Source organism: Topomyia yanbarensis, chromosome 2, assembly GCF_030247195.1.
Source record: "Topomyia yanbarensis strain Yona2022 chromosome 2, ASM3024719v1, whole genome shotgun sequence".
Taxonomy (NCBI): Eukaryota; Metazoa; Arthropoda; class Insecta; order Diptera; family Culicidae; genus Topomyia; species Topomyia yanbarensis.
In genome coordinates, this window is record NC_080671.1 from 129,045,320 (window position 1) to 129,070,865 (window position 25,546).

Here is a 25,546-nt window from a genome sequence, read left to right on the forward strand (position 1 = left end):
ACCAAATGGCTCGCGGAAACGAACATCGGTGTCGGGAGAAATCTATCGATCGGTTTCGGGAGAACCTCACTCATTGGGAAATTCTCCGTCGGAGTAGGCTAGATACATCGCCGGGGATAAGACCGAGTAGTTCGCGAGCAAGATTTTAGTAAAGTCAGGCGCTGAATGGCTCATCGGGGAAGTAGGGTAAAATGGACAGAGAGGGGTTCTAAAGGGCCCAAAGAAGTGCTAAATGGTACCGGATAGGGAGCCAAAGGGCCTAAGAAGTTGTAGTGCTAAAGCCAAAGAAAAATCGGTATCGGGAAAACTTGCTTCCTCCGTTGGCGCAAGCTAGATTCACCGCCGGCGACTTGACTGAGTAGACTGTGACGAGACACCACCAGTCGCGGGTCGTCGAAGTACCAGCGAACTGGACGTCCTGCTCTACCGGAATCGCCGAACTTATCTCGACTGGTTGATTGGTTCGGTTTCGAGAGGACTTCTCTCGCCGGAGAACTCTCCGTCGGAGTAGGCTAGGTCCAACGTCGAGGACTGGACCGAGTAGTTCGATAACAAGTCGGGAGCTCAACGAAGAAGTGGTGCTGAATGGTACGAGAAGGGAGTTGCGGTGCTCAATGTCACAAGGGATCCGAAGATCTCGGTAAATTAGACAATCTGAAGTTTACCGTCCAGATTGTCTTTGTAGGGAAAGCGCACTATGTCTCGATCCACAGCTGCCATGCAGAAAATGCCAGTCTGTGTGGATGGTGGAGAACTGGTGGTGTGACGAGGAGTGGTGCTGTAATCTTACTGAAGGAACTAACTACTAAGTAGTTGAATTAGAGTTGGTGCTATGCACATAAAAAACCCCTCCCCGAAGTAATGCCGTAAGGTAGTGCTGGGGAGGATCAGGTTCAGGGCAAAAGCAGTGATTTTTAGCGGGTCGGGTGGTGGCAGTCTAAACCCATTCCCTGAGGGTTAGAGTTTTGTATTTTTTTCCTGCATTCCTAGGACTTGTTTGAAAGCTTCTGCTCAAATTTGGACCAGAGGTTCTGGGTGACACGAGAAACAAGTATGATGCTCGAATTTCTTCAAAATATTCTCAAAATCACCATATGGGTGCACAGCTTACGCCAGCGAAGGACCATTGCCAGTGTATTAATCCCTAATATTTCAAATGTGGTATTAGTTTTGTTCCACTTACATATCATGAAAGCTGGGCTCTTACACTTACACGCAATCACAAAAAAAAACAATAAACATTTTACGAGCTGAGTAGTGACCATGTATGCTGTATAAGTATTGTTGAAAGTTTCTTGTTTAAAGGGTTTCTAGTTTAAATATAACTATAATGCCAGTTGTTCAGCTATTGTTCGCTCGCAGCTAACAGCGGGGCGCACAACAAATAAATTTTTCAAGCAGAATCATCCGTTCATCCACACTCGTTTACTCACATTATGCTTACAATGCACAATGTTGTTTTAAAACAACATTGCGAAAATCATTTTAAAATTATCACAGTAGCGTATTGGCACAAAATTTGAAAAAAAAAATAAGTTAAGATAAATTTTCACAAACGCATGATTCATCATCACTCCATCACAATCGACTCGAATTTTATAATTGAATTTTGATATCGAACCCATTACGTACATACTGAGGTAAGCCACCGAACCGCATGAAACATCAATCCACTCAGATAACTCCCTCCCTTCACCACCCACACAATCTCAATCATGTTTTGGGTGGTTAACTTTGTGGAAAATCCTTTCAACATTCACCGTCTCCTTTGCCGTTTGCTTCAGGTATCCTCCCGAAAACGTGCCACAAACGTTGGTATCTATTTTTAGATCACACTGACAGTGGGTAGTTCGAAGCCACTGAATACTTTCCCTGGGGATTGGGTGGAGAAACATTACATCCCTTGAAAACTTTGTCCGTCATTCTTACACCTGTTGGATATTTACGGGGCCAGGTGCTACCGAAACGAGCTTGGACTCATTTATTCATGCGTTTCGTTGATGAGCTTCTTAAGGAAAGATTATTAGTTGACGGTGGAACGATTTAATGTCGTTTCGAACAAATGAGGTGGATTCGTGTAATAATTGGTAGCTACCTCTATACTCTTTAATTTAGTGTTCGTGCCAGCTTACATTTTTTTGGTAATTCGTTTCTAACTAGATGCACGATTCAATGGAACGAAAGGCCTCGAAGCACTAGATTTATATACTATATATGTGTCACTTCTGAACTAACGTGTACATAATATAACCTATTCGATACAACTATATTTAATATTTTATATCAAACTCATGATGGAGAAATCTAATAGTCATTTCTAGAAAACCGAAAATAACAATGCATTTTCCAAAGAGGAAACAGTTACCGAATAAAAATGCGATCAATTGGCATTGCTTCTTTGGCTAGCACAATTAAGGCAAATGACCTAATTTTAATAAAAACTGCTCTGTTTGATAATGGGACTATTTTTGGCACCAGATACGATATCTGTAGCATGGCTGCTATTCACTAAAAACTGCCAGTGCTTTGGAGTAAATGACCAACCGAAAAATAGACGCAATTGATAAGTATTTAGTGTATTTATTTCTAATAATACCCGTACACAAGTACCGAAAACAAATTGCATCGTTTATGGTGTATTACTTCATTACAAATATCGAGGACAAAAACTCCGCGCGAAAAGATTTATTAGCAGAGTTTTTTCAAAACAGTTATCTGAGGCATGGAAAGTTTTATCATGTACGATTATTATTGAACGTCGAGAAGAGAGAGGTTCTTGTATCATTGTATATTGTTTAGAAAATAATTTGAAATAGGACATATTTGACCAGTATAGATATGTTCTCCAATGATCCTGAACACTCTGGTGTATATTGTGGTGAAATGATATTAGACCAAAACGTTTAACTTGTCAGAATCGAGATCGAAATCAATATGCTTCCCAATTTCCAAGGACATTTGCAGTATTCTCTTTGGACACTGTTCTCATATATCGCATGGCTCGTATTCAGCGTGTTGAGTATTATTCATGTGATCTTTGTGAAACCGATCCCGTAAGTTCATATTATTTGATATGTAACTACCCTGGAGTAATGCAATTTCGTAGCCGTATTTTTCATATATAGATAAACCTAAACTAAACTAAAGAGCTATAGGCTTTATCATTAAGGTTCATTATTCCTTCGGAAATCCACGCTGTTTTTTGTTTTGTGTTATGTTTGTATTGTTTTGTCATTTTTCATTTCATTTTTTCTTTCACCTCCCATTTCTTTCTCACCAGGAAAGTGATGAGACGACATGGCAAGGTACAAATCTTCGAATAACATAGGGAACATGCCTGTCACGTGAATAGCTGGCGCCCGAAAGGGGATAACTCACATTTTTCCGAATTTGACATTTTTGTATTTTAGGAACTTGTACAATCACTTGAGAAATTTGAAAATTATTTTAGGTTTTTTTGCTATTAGCGATCAAAGTTGACCATGGTGGTAACTCCAGCACTAGTTGACGTCCAATAGTGGGTACTGAAGATTTCTCGTTCGTTTTTAAGAAAAAGTTGTCTATTAATTCGCCTTTGGAAGTATTATGTTGCTGCCCATATATCGGTGAACTCGATATAAAACTGATTTTAGTTGGATGACGTTGTACGTTGACGTTTCGGCTCGAAAGTCGTTCCAGAAGATGAGAGCCGCTCAAATACATGCTGTTTATAGCTATTTTCTATCTAATATATGTTTCCTGTACGAATGTATATTGTTGACCATATTGTTTCGAGAATTTCACTGAATGTATCGTGTTCCAATATTGAAAATTGACTGAGAAATATGGGATGAAGGGAAACGGCACACAGGACACAGTGGCGTTTTTCAAAGCATACAGCAATAATGTCTTCTGTAATGTTTTATGACGCTCGAAGACCTTAATTTTGATAATATAGTTGAAGTGAAAATTCCCTTAGATTTTGTAACAAAAGCATTAAAAATCAAGATTAAGTCTTCAGAAACACTGAAGAACTTGTTTTTACGAATATTTAGAGTAGACTCGAAGTTATGGACCGTCGTTTGTGAATGACCCTTTAAAATCTTTTGTTTCACATAACTTCTTAAATGTCGTACATAAAACTTCAGTGTGTTCCAGTTGTTCGTCTGGTCTAGATACATATCTTTCCAGAAGAGATCACAGCCCTATCTCAATTATCGAAAAACTGCCAGCAATAAAAATACAGTGTAAAACTGTAAACAATACACTCTAAACTAATTCTACCCAAGTTTTCAAGAGAAAAGCCTAATGGGTTATTTTCTACAGCGGTTTTTCCGTGAATTTCCGTGGGGCACCCTTTAGTAGCGTTTTTCTCGAAACCGCGTTTTTACAAATTGGCGAACATGATAACTCTAAAACCAATCAACGAATTGACTTGATTTTTTATGAGAATGCACAATATATGTAGTAGAGTGGCTCGAATATGACATTTTTCAGCACAGCCCTTTTTTAGTTCCTTTTGTGGTCCCAAATGGCTGTGTAAAGTTTGGGAGCGGTCGGGTGCTTCCCGGGTTTGCGCATTGCGTTCAAAGTTTGTATGGGATTTTATATGGGGAAATCAATTATTTTGCATTTACGTTAATAAAGATTGCTATTTCATTCAATATGAAAAACCAGCTTTATAAAACTATAGTTTAAGCCTTGGTTAACAACTTTGTCGAAGACGGTAACTAGCTAAGAGTTTTTTTTTAAAAAAAAGTGAAAACGATTTTAAAACTTATAGTTCAATCCAAGTGCAGAAATTCGTTATTTCTTCCAACACTGTCAGTACACCACGACACCGATACGTTAAACTTAAATTAAAGTAGAATATAATCATCGCAGAGACTTGGTACCTTTGAATGAAATATTCAGAATGAACTGCTGAATAACATAAACGTAGTCAGAAAATGAAAAGAAGAGGGGTGTCGCTTGTGTACTCCCCAGTTCTCTGTTCAAAAAATTCAAATTCAAAAAAAATGCATATCCTTAGATTCCTTGAAGTCTCGGAATTGTTTCTATTGACGTTTTCGTTTGAGAATCTAGAAACGAAACCAGGATAGTTACTTCAAACAAGCGTTTTTTGATGAAATTGAGTTAGATTCACGCAAAATGTTGGGCGCAGAGGTTATGTTGGCGAACCATAAATATACTTCAGGTTAGAACCCAACGCGATTTCCAGACCTGAGTTAGTTTTTGCCTCAAGCAAAAACAACACATAAATTTTTAGGTGTAAATCCTAAATAATGTAGATGTTTTTTCCAACAACAAAGATTGTAGTATTATTCTTATTTGAGTCTATCAAAATATTAAGAAAGTTCAGTCGTTGACATTTATAAGGACGTAATGATTCTTTGCCTTATATTTGTCATATACAAAACAATCTAAAAAAGGGATTGAGGAGTACACAAGCCCCCTCCCCCCTCTTCTTTTCATTTTCGGACTACGTCTATTTTATTCAGAAATTCATTCTGAACAATTCATTCAAAGATACCAAGTCTCTGCGATGAATATATTTTCATTTATTTAAGTTTTAATTATCGATGTCGGTGGTGCAGTGTTGGAAAAAGTAATCAATTTCTGCATTTGGATTTTACCATAAGTTTTAAAATCGTTATAACTATTTTTTGAAAATTCGTAGCTAGTTACGAAAAAGTTGTTAACCAAGGTTTAAACCATAGTTTTATAAAGCTGCTTTTTCATATTCAGTGAAATAGCGATCTTTATTAACGTAAATGCAAAATAATTGATTTCCCCATATAAAATCGCATGCAAACTTTGAGCTCAATTCGCAAACCCGGGAAGCACCCAACCGCTACCAAATTTTGCATTTTTTTTAATTCATCGAGTAACTACAAGTCTGAGCTTTACAAATCATGTTGAATTTCCTATGTCAGACAATTTTATCAAGAGTTATCGTGTTCGCCGAGGCGCTCCTCAACGTGGAAATGGTTGGACGTTTACTCCTGGAACGCCTGGCTCTGCGTGACTGAAAATATTTTTTTTCGCGCACGCCCCCCTTATGTCGGATCGCTTTGCAGTATTCGATAACGTTGTCTTCCTGGTCGTGACATTATCGTGTATACGGTGCAGTTATGAAAACACGACCAGGTGGGCTTTCCATGTAAATTGTCAAAAACGTTTAACCATGCCAAAAATCGATCTCTGGCATCTACTCGTCAAGCCCGTTTCGAAAATACCCATATTGATTAGGTTATAGAGGACTCATAGTCCACCAACATGCCTCCAGGTAAAAACAGACGACCCTCTTTACCGTGGGAACCGACCGATATTAGTAAATTCATGAATAAAATATCACGATAACGTACATATATTTTTTTTTGAAATCCTAAAATCGTAAAAGTGTATCACATTTCATTACGCGAAATATCCGAGACTGAATTCATGAATAATATAGCATAATAGCATCTAAAGAAATCATGAATCAAATAGCTCTGACAGAATAAACCGATGGTAATCTCATGAACAAATATCACGATAACGTGCATAGAAAATGCGAAAACCGCGACTAACCTTCTGAAGTCATAAACATTGTTAAATTCTCGGGTATTTTAGCCGATATAGACTAGGCCTAAAATTCTCATATCTATTCAATGAACGATGAAATCCACTGGATTCACTTTCGTTTTTTCGCTGCCTCCTCCGTTACTAAATACATACAAAGCAAAACAATAAAGATAACGCTCCTTCTTCTTTCGATTCTACAGAAGCGAGTAACTGAAGTAGCGACTTGTGTTTTTCTATGCCTGTACGAAAATTCAATCTCACACCCACGGGAAATATACACACCAATAGTGCTTCGGTCGTCCAATGTTGTTCATAATTCCGCCAAATTGAACAATGAGAACTAAATATCGTTACTACTGTACTTTCGTTTACCCAGCGCTATGTTCAATATCGAAGGGACTAATGTCGTTTTCAATCTCCAAGCGAAAACGAGTACGTGGCGAAAATAATGAAATTGAATTTACACGCATGCTTTATCATAGACCGTTGCCTCGTTTTCGTTTTCGAAATGTTCTGGTGTTTTAGAAAGTAGGCTCTCTCGTAATTTTCGCCTGATTTTGGTAATTTTGAAGTCGGCTGTCTCAGTCTTTAAACAATCAAAACAAGGGTTTCATACTACTCGACGTTTCGGATTTTGATGATGGCCTTTCTTATTTCACTTGAGAAAGGCCATCATCAAAGGCCGAAACGTCGGCTAGTAAAAAATCTTTGCTTTGAATTTTTAAGGACTGAGAAAGCCGACTTCAAAATCTCCAGCATCGCATCCCAATCGCGATCTACATAATAATCATAAGAATATCCAGAACACAACAACAGTAACCCTGCTAAACATTTGAGTGTATTTTGTAACGGTTGTACAATCGTAGTTGTAAATATAACATTACCAAACTCAAATATTTATAGACAATCAATTCATCCGTAACCCTATGATCGATGTAGACACACGACGGGGTAGTTAGCCATAAACCATATGAATAGAATCCATACCTACAAAATTTCACATATTTCTACCCAATCAAAAAAAAGAATCCGCCAAAATCTAGGTAATGTCGATAAGTCCAACATTCTCTAAAGCCAACGATCAAATCCGTTTCTCTCAAGCCCGAGTGAGATTGCGCGAATACTGATTCTAAGAAGAATCCTTTCAGTTAAGTTAAGGGAAAGGGAAAGCTAGATTACCTACTCGCGGCAGAATGAGCTAGACAGTTGAATACTCCGGGATCCCGAGTAATCCCGAAGAATCCTCGGGAAATGACGTACTTCCGGGTACATTGAGATTCCCTTCCCTAAAACTGAGGATTACAGGGCTTAATCACTTCGTTCCAAACCGTTCAACAGTGTGGAAGTAACGCGAGTTTGTTCCGTGGAAAAACCTGAAAACCAGGTACTAGTGATGTGGTAGATATTTTAGGGAGCTATTAATGTCTGTTTTTCTAATAGCTAATAGGAGAAGTAGTGCGAGCTAGAAAAGCTAGGTAGTGCGTGACGATTCTGTGTGCGAATCGAAAAGATCAGGTAAAACATGTGCGCTACTAAATGACCCCACTCGCAGCTAACGATCCTTCGAATAGCCACGCTAGGCTATCATTTTTACTCCACTAGGCACAAAAACTGTGGAAAACGTACGATCGCCACACTCTACCACTTTCGCGTTGCTCGCCGCAATAGAAGGAACGAACCATCCCGGCACACGTTATTTCCGCCGGAAGGAAGTGGAGACGCAAGGAAATCGCTTCGTCGGAAGTTTCCAATCTTCCAGTGGCCATCTTGGAACCACGTGTCAACACGGAAAATCGCACTATCGGCAACTCTAATCACCAGGCAACCAGCAACGACGGTTAGCCGTCAAATTTCATTAGCCGTACACATCAGCAGCATCACCATTCATCCGCAGCAGATTCGGTGAGTCCGTACTTTTATACCAGTATTGGTGAAGTGGCGTCCAGAGAAGACGGCCCGTAAATAAATCTAAGACCGCATCCGGTCAGTTTTTCGGATCCCGCTTTTGTCCGGGGCGCGCCCAAAAAGCTATCCATTCGATCCACGTGCACGTGTTACTGCGTTTTCGGAAGCACCATCCAAACGCACATGGTTTGAAGCCACTCGGGAGTACAGGCCTATAGCTATTCATCGCTTGCCGCCCGGTCGAATGTAGCTGCGGGGTAGAGTAGAATAAAAGCACACAGAAGAAAGATAGGGAGAGAAGAAACGCACACAATAGACCAATAGAATACAGAAATGTAAAATTAAAATTAAAGCATGCTTACCGTACAATATAAAATTAGTTATTGAAATGAATTCCGTATGATTAAAAAAACTGATTCAGTCCTAAATAAATGTTTTCTGTTAGTGTAGTGAAATAGTGTTTTTAGCTTGTTGAAATATTGCCACATCACTCCGATTATGTTAGGTCCGCTTTCCCTTGCCGCGTGGCACATTTAAATCTGACGAAATTCTCTTCCACTCGGTTAGCGCAGTCTGGCGACGAACATTAACCCTGCCGATGATGAGAAGCTTTTAGGTATGGGGAGTTTCTACCGTGGTGTTTTGAAGGAGAGCTTTGATTCAGGGAAAATTTAGCTAACTAGGGTATTGTACCTCATTCTGGGGCTAAGTTTGTGTGGCTAGCTGGATCGATCCTATGCATTTGACTCGCATTCAAGCAGTCTCATCCGGGCAACATTAAAAACTTGGCGGTAGTCTCCGAAAGGAGTGGCGCTTAAAACTACGCGCTTCACAGATCGACCAGCGTCGGCTACATATTGGCGCCCAACTAAATGTACGAACCTACAATTTTTGGGAATTTCTTTTGGACGAACTCTTAAGTTATAATTTCTCGTATGCTTCGTGATGGCCAAACCATAGGTATGAGCTCACATTTCTGGAGATTGTGTTATGCAATTATTAAAATATTCTATGTCGGTTCTGTTTATGATTATGGTTCTATATAGGCCAGTAATGTTCGTTATTTTCTTGTAAGACCCAATTCAACAGTCTCGGGTAAAACTCTGCAAACGAACAATTGTAATGTGGATTTTTCTGGTTTAGGGTCTAATTTGGGTGAACGATTATAGTTGTTTTCGGATGTTTTGCAAAGTTTGCAGAAAGTTACAGCGTTTCAACTCGAAACGTTTTCCTATGCTTATTTAGAACAACGGTTTTTCTGGAGAATTTTTGTTTCGGTTTTTGGAGATATTGCGACTATTGATGAGGAAAATACTTCTGTTGATTATTTATTATTCTAATAATTTAGTTATTTATTATTGCCAAATTATTTACATTTATTATTTTTCTATATGTTCATGCTGTTATTATACAATTATTTATTCAGATCTATACAAAATATATGTACAGATTTATTCATATATTTGTGGTCGGTTACAAATGTGTTCTGATTTTTGTTTATAAATATCGCTTTGGCTCGAAATCTTTTGAATGAACTGTTTAGTCGGTTGAGACAAAAAAACATAATAATGATGAGCTTCAAATACCCCTACGCTAAATATCTTCTAAATGATGAAGTTGATTTCGAACTTAGAGTAAGAAACTATACAGAAGAGCTGAAATTAGACTTAGAATCTAAACAAAATATTTTACAGCAAATATATCGCGATGACTGTCAGGAGAAACGCGAGTACCAATCAATTTACACTATCGAACAGGACTATGACTTCATACTATCGCGCGTGACTTCGATTGAGGCGACGTTAGAAAATAAGAAGGACCCGCGGTCAATTTCGCGTCTCAAATTTTATTACTTGCGCGCGAGAAATAGTAAAATCTCATCAGAATCGAAGGGACTAAGAGATTCACTGGTGCGAGAGATTTGTGACCTTCTCGCAAACCAAGGTGTTCAAATGCGACCGATGGCAGAGTCGGGGCAGAATAGTGGTGAGGAAGCAACGGCACTGACTCCAATGGAACAAAATACGCAAATGAACTACGAAGGGCAGGGCAAAAGCAATATTACAAACGTAAGCTTTGGAGATTTCGACAACGTGAATATCAGTCCAATTCTAAACAAACCTACGTACGCAGGAGCTATTCCAAAAAACCCAATGAATTCTGAACCGCAACCAAATCCAACTCCTAGTATGCTCGAACCAACATCAGAACAACTAAAAGCAAAAATACGCGAAATGGAGAAGGAAATGAACGGGATGCGGAGGATTGTGAGCAAACTAACAGACCGCTTGGAAACCATTAATTTAAATGCATTACGAAATCAGAGTCCAGTATGGGGAAACCAGCAGAACATCCAAGGTATATCAGCTTCCGGTAGCAATGAGCAGGCGAATCGGTTGGAAACGCCAGCATTCGAGGGAAACACAAGGAACAATGGATTGGGTGTACCAATTCCCAGAAGAATGGCAAGCCAAGAATCGGAAGAAGACAGCGATGCGAGCGCCGAAGTTTCTGAAGCTCCAGCGATAACAGTTCGAGAAAGTAGAAATCACTACGATAGGCGGATTGAGAAATGGAATCTCTTTTTCTCTGGTGATGCACGTTCAATCACGCTCGAAGACTTCATCTACAAGGCAAAAATGCTTGCGAAGATGAACTTCATTTCAAACGTTCGATTACTCAGCCACATACACCTTTTACTGAGAGGAGAGGCAGCTAACTGGTTTTTCACTTACTATGAATCGCATTGGGATTGGGTTACCTTCGAAGCACGAATTCGTTTTCGCTTTGGTAATCCTAACCAAGATCAAGGTAACCGGCAGCGAATCTACGACCGCAAGCAGCAGAAAGGAGAAACGTTCATTGCGTTTGTTTCAGACATCGAACGAATGAACAAACTTCTGACGAAGCCGTTTTCAAAGAGAAGAAAGTTTGAGATAGTGTGGGAGAATATGCAACAGCGCTATCGTTCTAAGCTGGCATGTTTCACGGTGAGCAATCTCGACGAACTAATCGGGCTTAGTCACCGTATCGATGCTAGTGACCCTTCATTACATCCGGTAGGACCAAGACACATGGTAAACAACGTTGAAGCTGAACAGGATCACCAAGAGATCGAGAGCGATGATGAACTGAACGTCATTGATAGACGACACCAGCGACAACACGATAACAGACCATCGAGACCACAGAATGGGCAACTGAGACCCCAAGACCGAGCGAGACAAAGAACAGGAGCTGAAAGTTCACCGGAGACTACCAGGCTTCCATTGTGTTGGAACTGTAGACAACACGGACATTTTTGGAGAGAATGTCGCGAAGTTAAAGTAACGTTCTGCTATGTATGTGGAAACCCAGGGAAGATTTCATCGACCTGCGATGTTCACCCTAGAAGACACGCACCTGCTCAGTCTGCACAGGCAACGCAGGGATCGGGAAACTAAACTTGGAGTGCCATGATGGGGACTCAAGCATTCCTAGCAAAGACAAAGTTCCCAGTTCAGAACCATTTTTCGACCCTTTTCAAAATTTACTAGAAATTAAGATTCAAACCAATTTGTGTCCACACGTGAAAATTCGTGTTTTCGAGACGGAGTTCGAAGCCCTGTTAGATTCAGGAGCCAGCGTAAGCGTGATGAACTCGAAAGATATTGCTGGCCGATACGGATTGAGAATTTTGCCTTCCCCAATTCGAATCTGCACAGCCGATCATACACAGTATTCGTGTGTAGGTTACGTGAATATGCCAATAACTTTTCGAGGCATCACGAAAGTAGTAGCAGTCGTAATCGTTCCAGAGATAACAAGAGAATTTATTCTGGGCATCAACTTTTGGAAAACTTTCGGAATCAAACCAATGATGCAAGGACAATCGGGCTTAGAAGAGATAGCCGAAATCAGCGCTCTAGGACGAAATCTTTCTGAAGAGTTGTTCCATTTTTTTATACATCCGGTTGAGGCACTTCCGGTCATCGAAAGATCACCACCTGACGAGTCTCTGGACATACCTGGCATAGACCTACCAGAACCATCGATAGTCACGCCGGACACAATCAAGACAGAGCACACTTTAACCGAAGTGGATAGGAATCGGTTAGCAGACGTAATCCGGACTTTCCCATGCACGAAAGAAGGTTATCTGGGTAGAACGACACTATTACAACACGAAATCATACTTCGAGAGGACGCTAAACCGCGACGACAGCCGTTGTACCGCTGTTCTCCTTCCATTCAGGTGGAAATGGACAAAGAAATAGAGCGATATAAGTTACTAGATGCAATCGAGGAATGCTCAAGTGAGTGGGCGAACCCTTTAGTTCCGGTCCGTAAAGCAAATGGTAAACTGAGGATTTGTTTAGACTCCAGGAGAATAAATGCCATCACGAAGAAAGATTCTTATCCAATGCGTGATATGAAAGGCATTTTTCACCGATTGGAGAGCGCAAAGTATTTTTCGGTCATAGACCTAAAGGACGCGTATTTTCAAATACCCCTTAAGGAGGAATGCCGCGATTATACCGCGTTTAGAACAGCAAAAGGGTTGTTCAGATTCAAGGTCTGTCCATTTGGTCTCACAAATGCACCTTTCACGATGTGTAGATTAATGGACAAAGTCATCGGGTTTGACCTGGAACCCCAAGTGTTCGTCTACCTGGATGACATTGTGGTAGCGACCAAGGACTTGACCGAACACTATCGTTTATTGGAGATAGTTGCGGATCGTTTAAAGAAAGCAGGACTCACTATTTCGCTTGACAAATCTCAGTTTTGTCGGAAACAGGTAAACTACCTGGGTTACCTGTTGACTGGACAGGGTGTTTCAATCGACAATAAACGAATCGAGCCAATTCTTAATTACTGTAGACCCAAAAGCGTGAAAGACATTCGTCGGCTTCTCGGTCTAGCAGGCTTTTATCAACGGTTTATATCGGACTACAGTAAAATTGTTGCACCGATATCGGACCTGTTACGGAAAGATAAAAACAAATTTCAGTGGACAGAGGCTGCTGAGGCGGGATTTCAGCAATTAAAAGCCGCTTTGGTATCCGCTCCCATCCTTGCTAACCCAGACTTCAGTCAACCGTTTGTGATCGAATCAGACGCGTCTGATAATGCAGTTGGGGCCGCACTGATTCAAAAACTGGACGGAGAACCGAGAATCATTGCATACTTCAGCAAAAAACTAAGCAGCACACAAAAGCGATATGCTAGCGTAGAAAAGGAGTGTTTGGGCGTTCTCCTTGCTATTGAACACTTCCGCCATTTTGTCGAGGGAAGCAGGTTCAAGGTAGTAACGGACGCACGAAGTCTACTTTGGCTTTTTACGATTGGTGTTGAGTCCGGTAATTCCAAGCTCCTCAGGTGGGCACTCAAGATACAATCCCACGATATTGAGCTGGAGTATCGGAAGGGAAAGCAAAACATCACCGCAGATTGTTTGAGCCGTTCATTAAATTCAATCTTAACGACCCCCGTAGATCCGGATTATCAAGATCTGATCAAGCAGATCGCAGTTGACCCTCAAGCCTATTCAGACTTCCGAGTCGTAGACGGCCAAGTTTACAAATTCGTCAGAAACCATGGGAAAGTGGAGGATAACCGTTTCTGTTGGAAAATGTACCCACCGAAGCAAGAAAGAGAGCAAATCTTGCAAAGAATTCACGGAGTAGCTCATTTAGGTTTTGAAAAAACTCTTGCAGCACTGCGGGAAAGATTTTTCTGGCCGATGATGAACTCAGAGACGAAACGTCTCTGCCAAAGCTGCATTATTTGCCAAACTAGCAAAGCAACTAATGTCAACACCACTGCGCCACTCAAAATACAACGGAAAATAGCGGAATACCCTTGGCAATTTGTGACCATGGATTATGTTGGTCCACTTCCAATGTCGGGAAGATCTAGAAGCACTTGCTTGCTAGTACTGACGGATGTATTCAGCAAGTTCATCTTGGTACAACCTTTCAGGCAGGCGACTGCTGAATCTCTCGTTCCGTTTGTGGAAAACATACTGTTTCAATTGTTTGGGGTCCCCGAAGTAATTCTCACCGATAATGGGACTCAATTCACTTCCAAATTGTTCCAGGACCTGTTGAGTCGAAATCATGTCACACATTGGAAAACACCCAGTTACCATCCACAAATCAATGACTCAGAAAGAGTTAATCGGGTCATTACAACTGCCATTCGGGCCACTATTAAAAAGGACCACAAAGAATGGGCGAATAATATACAGGCTATCGCAAATGCCATTCGAAACTCGGTGCACGAGTCTACAAAATACACTCCATATTTCATCCTATTTGGGAGAAACATAGTTTCGGACGGAAGGGAGTATCGATGTATGCGCGACACGTCAATGGATAGTGGTGATTTGGGTAATGCTGAGAGGGAGAAGTTATACGCAGAGGTAAGGGAAAATCTGAAGAAGGCGTTTGAAAGACATTCAAGATACTACAATCTTAGGTCCAACTCAAAATGTCCCCAGTATTCAATTGGCGAAAAAGTTCTGAAAAAGAACACAGAGCTGTCCAACAAAGATAAGGGTTACTGCGCCAAGTTAGCTCCAAAATATGTCCCGGTTGTAGTCAAGCGAGTTGTGGGGGACCATTGCTACGAACTAGAAGACGAGAAAGGGAAAAGATTAGGGATTTTTAACTGCAAGTACCTTAAGAAATGTCACCAAATTGCGTCAAATTAGAACAACCAACATCGCGGTTAGTTTCGACCAGTTGAAATAGAAGTTGGCCGAATTTTTCTGAGCTATGTACCCTCTAAACGTTAGGGATGACAACACATCAAGAGATGCACAAAAATCAACACTTTGTTGCAATCACACCACTTTTTCTCGTTAATCGAAAAAAAAAAATCAAGCTATGTAAACTCTTTTAGAGTCAACAAGAACTAAACAAAATATCTATTCATTCAGCCTCCTCGTAAAACGAGTCGAGCGTCCCACAATAACAAATTAACTACTGGTGACAGACTGAATGAAATAGAGCAAGAATTCCACGAAACCTCGGACAAAATCATAACAACCGAGTGTATTACCTACATACCCCTGAAGAGATAATTTAGGATTAGGATAGGATAAAGGAAAGGGACAGGTACCCTACCTACTTGAACAAGTATGTTAAATGTTAGTCGCGACCCTATACTTATGTTTTATGTTAGTACTTATTTTTATGGTTAGATTTTTTTTTTTTTTTGCTCTTTTCTTCGATGGTGTATAGTCCTTCCGCTTGGTAAAATAGTTATCGTAGATCCAATCAGCATCTTCAAATTGGTCGCAATCAGCAACATAGTAGTCATTCACATTTTGTTTTCACCTTCAGCAGTTTTCCGCATCAATTCATTACATTCCATCCATAGCTTTATATTCCATCCATAGTAATTTTGACATCCCATCCATAACAATTAGCTCATATATCAGCACTTTTCGTCCCACGTCGCAGCTCCTGTAGAAAAGACCATAAAGCACATTAACTCTTAATATAATTTTAGGGAAAGTAAATACTCCCCCCGTAAAAGGATCCAGCAGTAAATTTCGGCTCATTCGTGAGCAAATTCCGGCCAAACAATTTAAAATAGTCGCGATACAAAAAAAAATACGGACACATTTACTACCATCTTAACTAAGCTTTCATTTGACGTTTCGTAGCAGAGCTTTTTTGACCAGACCTCGTGACAGTCAAGTATGTATGAAGATTAGTGTGAAGCCTTTTGAATGTTAGAGTTGAAGAACCCATGTGGTGGAGTTCAGTTGTCTTTTTGAATTTCGGGTGACCAGAGTCGATTCTGGAGTTGAAATTCAATTAAGATATTTTAATTAGGTTACGTTTTGCTGGAGAAACGGACAATTTTGCCCGAAGTATAGCTTTGGGGTGGGCCAGACCTCCGCAAAATAGATTGTTGCGGCGAATTCAGAGGAGGTTTCGTTTGTTCAACGGAATGATTGAGGTTGATTCTGAATCTGAATAAGCCAGTTGATTTGAGGAAAATAAGTTTAAAACTTTGTGTTATACTTTCACTGAATATGGAACATTATTCAACTGAAAGTATGTTTTAGTTGGGGTTATTGATTTGAGAATTGAGTGACTGGTTGAATGAATGAGGAACGTCAATTGTGGTCTTGTCAGATTGCTTGTTATGATCTGTTCAGTCATCCTTCGCTAAAATGTCAGAAAACATCCGATTGTTTTTTTTTATGCAGGACTGTCAGATAATTTAACGGAAGTATTGCAAACATTTGTTGAAGACCCGAGTCTCGCGACGTTGAAGGTCAGTGACAGAGATCATCTGTAATGGAAGATTATCTGGAAATAGAGGTGGAGTTAACTCACTGGGTTAACGATGAACACATATGACTCCAAATAGTTTGATACTCCATTGAATTACATTGAGTGTCCTTAATTTTCTAGAAGTATCTGTAGTATAAGAAATTTTTTTTCCTGCGAAAATTTAGTTGAATCAATGCAACTAAATTTTCGTAATTTAAGCATGGAGTGATGTAACGGTTGTACAATCGTAGTTGTAAATATAACATTACCAAACTCAAATATTTATAGACAATCAATTCATCCGTAACCCTATGATCGATGTAGACACACGACGGGGTAGTTAGCCATAAACCATATGAATAGAATCCATACCTACAAAATTTCACATATTTCTACCCAATCAAAAAAAAGAATCCGCCAAAATCTAGGTAATGTCGATAAGTCCAACATTCTCTAAAGCCAACGATCAAATCCGTTTCTCTCAAGCCCGAGTGAGATTGCGCGAATACTGATTCTAAGAAGAATCCTTTCAGTTAAGTTAAGGGAAAGGGAAAGCTAGATTACCTACTCGCGGCAGAATGAGCTAGACAGTTGAATACTCCGGGATCCCGAGTAATCCCGAAGAATCCTCGGGAAATGACGTACTTCCGGGTACATTGAGATTCCCTTCCCTAAAACTGAGGATTACAGGGCTTAATCACTTCGTTCCAAACCGTTCAACAGTGTGGAAGTAACGCGAGTTTGTTCCGTGGAAAAACCTGAAAACCAGGTACTAGTGATGTGGTAGATATTTTAGGGAGCTATTAATGTCTGTTTTTCTAATAGCTAATAGGAGAAGTAGTGCGAGCTAGAAAAGCTAGGTAGTGCGTGACGATTCTGTGTGCGAATCGAAAAGATCAGGTAAAACATGTGCGCTACTAAATGACCCCACTCGCAGCTAACGATCCTTCGAATAGCCACGCTAGGCTATCATTTTTACTCCACTAGGCACAAAAACTGTGGAAAACGTACGATCGCCACACTCTACCACTTTCGCGTTGCTCGCCGCAATAGAAGGAACGAACCATCCCGGCACACGTTATTTCCGCCGGAAGGAAGTGGAGACGCAAGGAAATCGCTTCGTCGGAAGTTTCCAATCTTCCAGTGGCCATCTTGGAACCACGTGTCAACACGGAAAATCGCACTATCGGCAACTCTAATCACCAGGCAACCAGCAACGACGGTTAGCCGTCAAATTTCATTAGCCGTACACATCAGCAGCATCACCATTCATCCGCAGCAGATTCGGTGAGTCCGTACTTTTATACCAGTATTGGTGAAGTGGCGTCCAGAGAAGACGGCCCGTAAATAAATCTAAGACCGCATCCGGTCAGTTTTTCGGATCCCGCTTTTGTCCGGGGCGCGCCCAAAAAGCTATCCATTCGATCCACGTGCACGTGTTACTGCGTTTTCGGAAGCACCATCCAAACGCACATGGTTTGAAGCCACTCGGGAGTACAGGCCTATAGCTATTCATCGCTTGCCGCCCGGTCGAATGTAGCTGCGGGGTAGAGTAGAATAAAAGCACACAGAAGAAAGATAGGGAGAGAAGAAACGCACACAATAGACCAATAGAATACAGAAATGTAAAATTAAAATTAAAGCATGCTTACCGTACAATATAAAATTAGTTATTGAAATGAATTCCGTATGATTAAAAAAACTGATTCAGTCCTAAATAAATGTTTTCTGTTAGTGTAGTGAAATAGTGTTTTTAGCTTGTTGAAATATTGCCACATCACTCCGATTATGTTAGGTCCGCTTTCCCTTGCCGCGTGGCACATTTAAATCTGACGAAATTCTCTTCCACTCGGTTAGCGCAGTCTGGCGACGAACATTAACCCTGCCGATGATGAGAAGCTTTTAGGTATGGGGAGTTTCTACCGTGGTGTTTTGAAGGAGAGCTTTGATTCAGGGAAAATTTAGCTAACTAGGGTATTGTACCTCATTCTGGGGCTAAGTTTGTGTGGCTAGCTGGATCGATCCTATGCATTTGACTCGCATTCAAGCAGTCTCATCCGGGCAACATTAAAAACTTGGCGGTAGTCTCCGAAAGGAGTGGCGCTTAAAACTACGCGCTTCACAGATCGACCAGCGTCGGCTACAATTTCTTGGCGTGAATTAGCTTTGTGGAGACATGAATAGTTTCATAAAAACAAGGATTATTATTCGTGATTTCGGGGGGCTCAGTTTTCGAAAGATATTGAACGGTTTACAAAAATAGTGATTTTTGAAAACTTTTCAAAATCTTTCGAAATCGTGATTTCATTCATGGACAGTTTTTTTTCTGTGTATTATTTATCAATGTCAGATGAGAATATAAAACATCCTCTTCCTACAATAATATTGTATTCGAGTACCCTATTTCGCTGTCTTTCGATATGATGAAAGTAGATACTGCTCATCCTAAACTACTAGGTCAATTGTCGGATACCAGTTCGAATACAATATCAAAGGATCGATCAATTTTCGGACTTCTTGATAGAAGTGGGAATGCCGGCAAGACTATTATCGCTTGAAAAGAAAGCAATTCGGAAGCGCCTAGTATGGAAAGTATAGAATTTTCTAGTTCGCTTTGACCGGTCTTGCGACTTGGTAACTCAAAAAAAATTCTTAAAGGGGGGGGGGGGGGGTGTTTGATTTTTTTTAACGTTTATTTTAAAAGAAACGTACAGAAACCCTCAATTTTTGAAGATTTTTTCAGAGGCCTGGACCTAGTCTTGTAAACCAAACCACTCAGCTCAACAAATTGGGTAAATGTTTGTTATTGAGAAGAAGTCATGAAAAGACACCGCGGCATAGTGGTCGGAAACCACAAAAACGTGAACTTAATTCACTAGAGGTCAAACCATCGAATATATTCGATGGTTTGACCTCTAGTGAATTAAGTTGAGAATATTCCCAACAACCTGATAAACAGTCATGGCTTACTACGATCAAACTAAAAAATAACCTTTTATACTGACGGGGTCGAAAGTTGGTGTCTTCGACAAATGCTCGTAATGAAGAATTTTGTTGAACAACTTGAACTTGTAGGATTTAAAGTTATCGATTTATAAAGCGTTTTTTGGTATTTCCGACCACTGTGCACTGCCTGCTGGCTCGTGGTGGATTTGGGTTTGATTGTAATAGTTGTTAAGCCAACCGACTAAACCTAAATCTCTTGTATCTCGCAAACCTCATTCACCCGGGGAAACTGCTTTGTGTTCTTACTCATTTTGTTTTGTGTCGTCATGTTTTTATCCATAGCTACTTTTCCTTACTTGCTGTCCAACCTTCGCGATACATCTGACCTGTTCAGGTATGCTGCAAATATCGTCACCGTTGAGACATGAATCGATCCGGAGGTGTCGACCAAATCTGCTGCTGAAGATCTGCTAGCTGATGCTGAGAACTTCTCGGCGGCGGTATTTCACCCCATACCGATACCCATTTTCGCGATCCATTTCTCTGCCATTCCAACGGATCATCGGTGGTAAAATTTCTCTAGACGACGATATCCCGATTTTCTCCAATTTCTTGTTTTTTCTCCTTAGCTGCCGTTACTAGCCCGCTGACCGGTATCTGCTGTCTACTCACTACTGTTGCTAATATCGAAGCTTGACAAAACGTGAACCTATCCGTCAGAGAAGCCGTCCAACTTGACATACATCCCTTTCCAGCCACCCTCGCAAAGATTCGTCCTTGGTTTCTGCATTGACTTGTTTTTAGAATGACGGAACTCACATGACATTTTATTGGTCAAGACGGTTTGTAGTATATTTTTTTTCCTAAACAGGTAGTTAATAAATTTTTAAAAGTGATTCGAAACCTTCATGGGGGGGGGGTTTCAAACCCCCCCACCTTGCGCACGGGTCTGTTGTGTCTTTGACAACTAATTTACCGATCAGTATATCCAGTTCGGGGTCTTCAAAAATGTTCTCACGTCAAATTAATAATCTGTTAGAACCATTTACGTTGTGTTCTTTTACCAGAGAAGCCCAAAGTTAAGTACGTGTCTTAGACAAAGTTGTAGACAATTAAATTATCTTTCTTATTTTCACCTACAGTGATAATACGATGCATACAGTGCCACCTAGTGGCAAAAATGCGAGTTAGTGGGTTTTCTCCATGTAAATTGTCGAAAAATCTCATGCAAACTTCAGGCACGTTGGTCCGGTAGCTAGACTTGTCCGATTTATTTCAAATTTGGTGCAAGAGCTCCTGATGGGACTAGGAATCGAATCAGGGGGGGGGGGGCGATTGAGTTTTCAAAAATTCATTATTTTTCTGGGCAGTCTAGTGTGAGCGTTCAATGAATCTCATCCACAATTTTTTTTTAATTGTAGTACAAAATAAAAGTGAGAATTTGGCTCAAAACTAGATACGATCAAGCAAAAAACTCAAGATGTAACCAAGTCGACTAATGAAATGCGGTCGATATATTAAATATTTTTGATCTACTTGTTTCGACCAATCAACAGCTATAGCTATTTGATAATTGTCAAGATCTGTTGTAATCAACTAATTAACAACATATAATTAGCATTTTTTGTCAAACGGCTCTCCGTGTTGCAATGATATCAGTAAACTTTTGATATGGTTATCTGATGTGGTTTCGATCTGTCGCATTTTTAATGTGTCAATATCACTGAAGCATTCTAATTCATTTACTAATTACTTGAGTAAATTGAGAATTAGTTCTGGTTTAACCCTTTCATGCCCAAGTTTTTTCTAGTGCATGTAGGGTTTCAAAACTATTTTTCCTTGAAAATGGTGGGATCAAGAAACACGAAAAGCCTATTTTCATAAAGATAGGTACTTCTATGGCAGTGCTAGAAGCTGGTCAAATTTTACCTTGTAATGCTCAATACAATTCTCCTAGAATAATTACAATAGTCCAATTACGTGGAAAACGTAGCCAACGACGGTCTAAATTGATAAGTTTTATCAGTTTTCAATAATATTGCACCATAACGAAGATATATGAAAAAATCATTTTCGGTCGTGAACGTAAACTGTCCCTGGCAGCACTGCTCCATCGGAATCCCATCAGACTAATTGCAATAACTTCAGTTCTAGAGCTGATCCTTGTAACTGTTAATACACAAATTAAAGACAACAATCACATTAATGAGCCTTACTTGTTTTTGTGAGCAAATCTCGCCTCAATCAAAAGTTAAAGCTGTTTAAAAACGTTGTTGTCCACAAACAACATGGGTATGAATGGGTTAACATTTACCAGACTTTCTTTGCAGTGTTTCTTCACTCCTAGACACTGTCACAAATACCTCACAAAAACACACCTAAATCGCACTCTACAGCCGGGAACCTCCCCAATTCGGCTTATCATCGTCGTTCCACTTGTCTGATTCCACATAATCTCACTTCACTTTTCATATATGTGGGAGTTGACTGATAATTGCGATTAGTCACAAAATTCTAGTAATTCACCTCTTAGGAACTGAGCCTTCGCAAAAATTGCTGATTTTTTTATATCAAATTCCACACAATCAGTCCAGCGTCGGGGATAGCGATAACAAAACGAGGCAGGAACTATGGGAAACGAACGAGCACCATGGCTGAAATAGTTACGTCTCTATATTTACCTTTTCTGCCCAGCATAACCGCAAGATGCAGTGGTGTGTTGCCTAAAAATATAAGAGCGATAAATTTTGTGTTCAGTCATTTGATTGATGCGAATAGTGGATTGGCGAAGATTGCTGCAGGTTTCGCAAACGGACTGTAGTAGCTGGGGGATAGTTTTATGGTTTGTTTATCAATAAAAAATACTATTCCTTTGGCATGACTAAGAGAGGTGGGCGGGTTTATGCCCTAGAGGTGAAAACATAGTAAAGAAAAACAACGAGCACCCGAGTAGGATTATCGATGCATGAAGTTTTATTTTCTGTCGAGGCATATTTATTTATATAGTCATTTGGAAGAGAAAAAACTATGATATGCCACGAATGAGTAAACGGACGAACAAACAGACGACGTAACGATAGACGTCGTGACACGGAGGAAAGGAAAAAGTTTCCCAAAGCTATCACATTGCATTGCGGTAGGTAGGTACCTGGAAGAGGTAGGTAGGCAAAACTCACCATGTTTGTCCTTTTCCGTGGGTTCGTGCGTTCGCAGGAGCTGGGACAATCGTCTGGTATCACCCTTGAAAACGCACTCATGCAACGGGTACGATTCGGACATTATTTTCGCCTCACTCGCGAGCACATAAATGAAAACATTTTACTAATCAAAAACACGGACGTTCGCGAGGTGATAATTTTTTTCGCTGCCACTGTTGCTGCTGCTGATGTTGATGCGTTCTGATGCGTTATGGAAAGGAACGCTCTCACCCGACTCACAGCACGACGGTTTCTTCGACTAGACGAAATGCAAAGCAGAGGTAGCACTAGTCAGTCAGTCATACTCTCACTCACAGTGGCAAAATTGTTTGCAGATAGGGACGTTTTTTTCTCTCCTGTGGCACAGGTAGAAGAGGGGCAACAGCAACAGCGGACAGGTAGTTATCGAACGAACAGTATCAGACATTTCTCCGCTGGGACCGAGCTTTTGAGGTTTCCCACTGCGCACGCTTCGGCTTCGGGCGAAGGCGAATTATTTTTACTGCAGGGCAATGGAAGCGAGGCAAATAGAATGTATGCACGGTATTTTCAAGACGGCTGGTGGGTATTTGAATTTACCGTTTGGGTTTTATTGAGTTGTTGTTTTTCGGCTGTTTATTTTCACATCGTCTTTCACTGTAGGTATAATGAATTATATCGAAGATTGTGCGAATATGCAAAGCAGATATTAAATGTTGAATGGGTATATCTTAAATTGTTGATATTGATTGGTATTTCTATATTTCATATTTCTATATTTCATATTTTAACTATTCATAGCGCTATACAGATTCCCAACGGAAAAGAATATTCCTATAATCGTGAATAAAGTGCCGTGAATTCTGGAACAATCAGGTTTTTGCGTTACGAAAACAGAACCATGAACAAAAATCATGCGTTTTATAATTAACGCCCGCATTCCTTACTACATGATTCCAACTTATCATCCAAAAACTTTGCTACTCTACCAGTGACATCCACTTCTCCAGCCCAGCAACCAAATCCGGCTGTTCGGCCATCTATGGAAGCTGTCCTTAAATGTCAGCTTCCTTCTCCGAACAGCCTAGATAAGCCGTGTAGTGTCGGTAGTGGTTGTTTCAACCGGCTAAGAATTACACTACGGATCACCTGTTCCGGTGGTAAAACCCCCAAACAGGAAATCCCAATTCCATAGTGTCATGCGACCCGTACTATGGTTAAAATTATTGAGAGGAGTTAAAATATTCTCAATGGCGAACGGAGCCTGGGAAGTATCGGGGTGAACTTCCCAGTATGAAGCCCTTTCTGCATTCCTATGTCAGTGATTCAGTGACTGTTTACTCTACACACCGAATTTTCTTCGCAGAGGTTAGGCAGAATTTTACTGGGTTTTCAACAGTTTGGGGGTTTACTAGGGTTTTCAGCTGATGGAAGTTCGCTGAAGTTTTGCTGGGTTTCTGTTTTCAAATTTCGGTGTGTGCAGACGAACCTGTCGTGTTGGCTGTGATCCACTAGGAGACTGATAAGTCTATTCACGGAAAACCGATTCATCACAATTTCAACTAAAAAATTAGTTGAGTTTTTGGTTTCGTCTAGTTAATATTTGGGCGAACTAAATTTTTGTTGAAAACAATAATCCAACGTTGTTGGTTTGATGCTGTCAGTTTCAGTCTGGACACGAACGTTTCATCCTAGCACAAAACTTAAAAAGCTAAAGCACAAAACTTGAAAAGTTACATGAGCTAAAGCTTGAAACGCTTGTCTCAGCTTCTAATGCTTGTTTTAGTCCAGACACAATTGCATATGCCGTTACACTACCTTTTCAGCCAAGACACAAACGACTAGAATTCAACTAATCTCATTGTTGAATTAAACTGCTTCATCGTAAAATACAACATAGGATATTTCAAACGTTTTGTTTCACCGACCGACGGATGAAAGGTATGGAATTAAATTGTTGAAAAATTCCGTATGTCAGTAATTCACACGTAAATATAATACAGAGTTATGTTTCTCATAATGTTATCTTTTTATAAACTGCAATCTTAAATGAGACGAAATAGCCAAAGGTATTTAAGGATTGTTGGAAATTGATTGATTTGAATTTTAGAATAAAGGTATATTTTTTTTCTATTTAGTCACAAACACTATCCAGCACTACAAAAAAAACTTCATACTTATTCCACATCTAGTATGGAATCTCAAACGATGAAAAATAATTATCATATTACATATTACATTGGTTAATAATTGAAATGTTACTATATAATCGACTAAATCCGAAATAGAATGATTTTGACAATTTTCGACAATACTTTCAATTTTCAGTGCACATGTATTGAAAAAATGTCAATAAAAATCATCCCTTTATTGAAATGTCTTTAAAGAAAAACCAGGTAAAACCAAAATGAGGTCAGTTGAATTTCTGTTTTTTTGTGTACTGGTTCAGGTAGTTGCGTCCAGGATAAAACAAGCTTTCCAAGCTGAGACAACTACCTACGTGCTTAACCGTTATGCCCAGCGTGTATGAACATAGTTACTGTCGCTACCTTGATGTATTTCAGTAAGGTGTGCATCTTAGCTACTTGCTGTCATTTCGTATGATGTGCGTCTTGAATCAAAATCAATAATAATTTTCAATAACTATTATTTGAGAATCTCTCAAAATTAAGAGAAAATTTAGTTACGTTATTCATT

At 40.0% G+C, this 25,546-nt stretch overlaps 1 protein-coding gene across 3 annotated transcripts in view; it reads right to left on the bottom strand.

The window, feature by feature from the left end:
- LOC131681280 (ankyrin repeat domain-containing protein 13C) overlaps window positions 1-23,251 on the bottom strand; it is a 42,394-nt gene extending 19,143 nt beyond the window's left edge. The window contains exons 1-2 of one of the 3 annotated variants that reach the window (XM_058962004.1): window positions 22,850-23,251; window positions 22,355-22,396 (exon numbers count right to left, since the gene is read on the bottom strand). In XM_058962004.1, the coding sequence (XP_058817987.1) occupies window positions 22,355-22,396; window positions 22,850-22,952 (145 nt within the window). In that variant the 5' untranslated portion in view covers window positions 22,953-23,251. Of the gene's footprint in view, window positions 1-22,354; window positions 22,397-22,821 lie in introns of all 3 variants that reach the window. The other 2 variants (XM_058962003.1, XM_058962005.1) reach the window with 2 other exon arrangements.
- Between the last annotated feature and the right edge of the window lie 2,295 nt (window positions 23,252-25,546).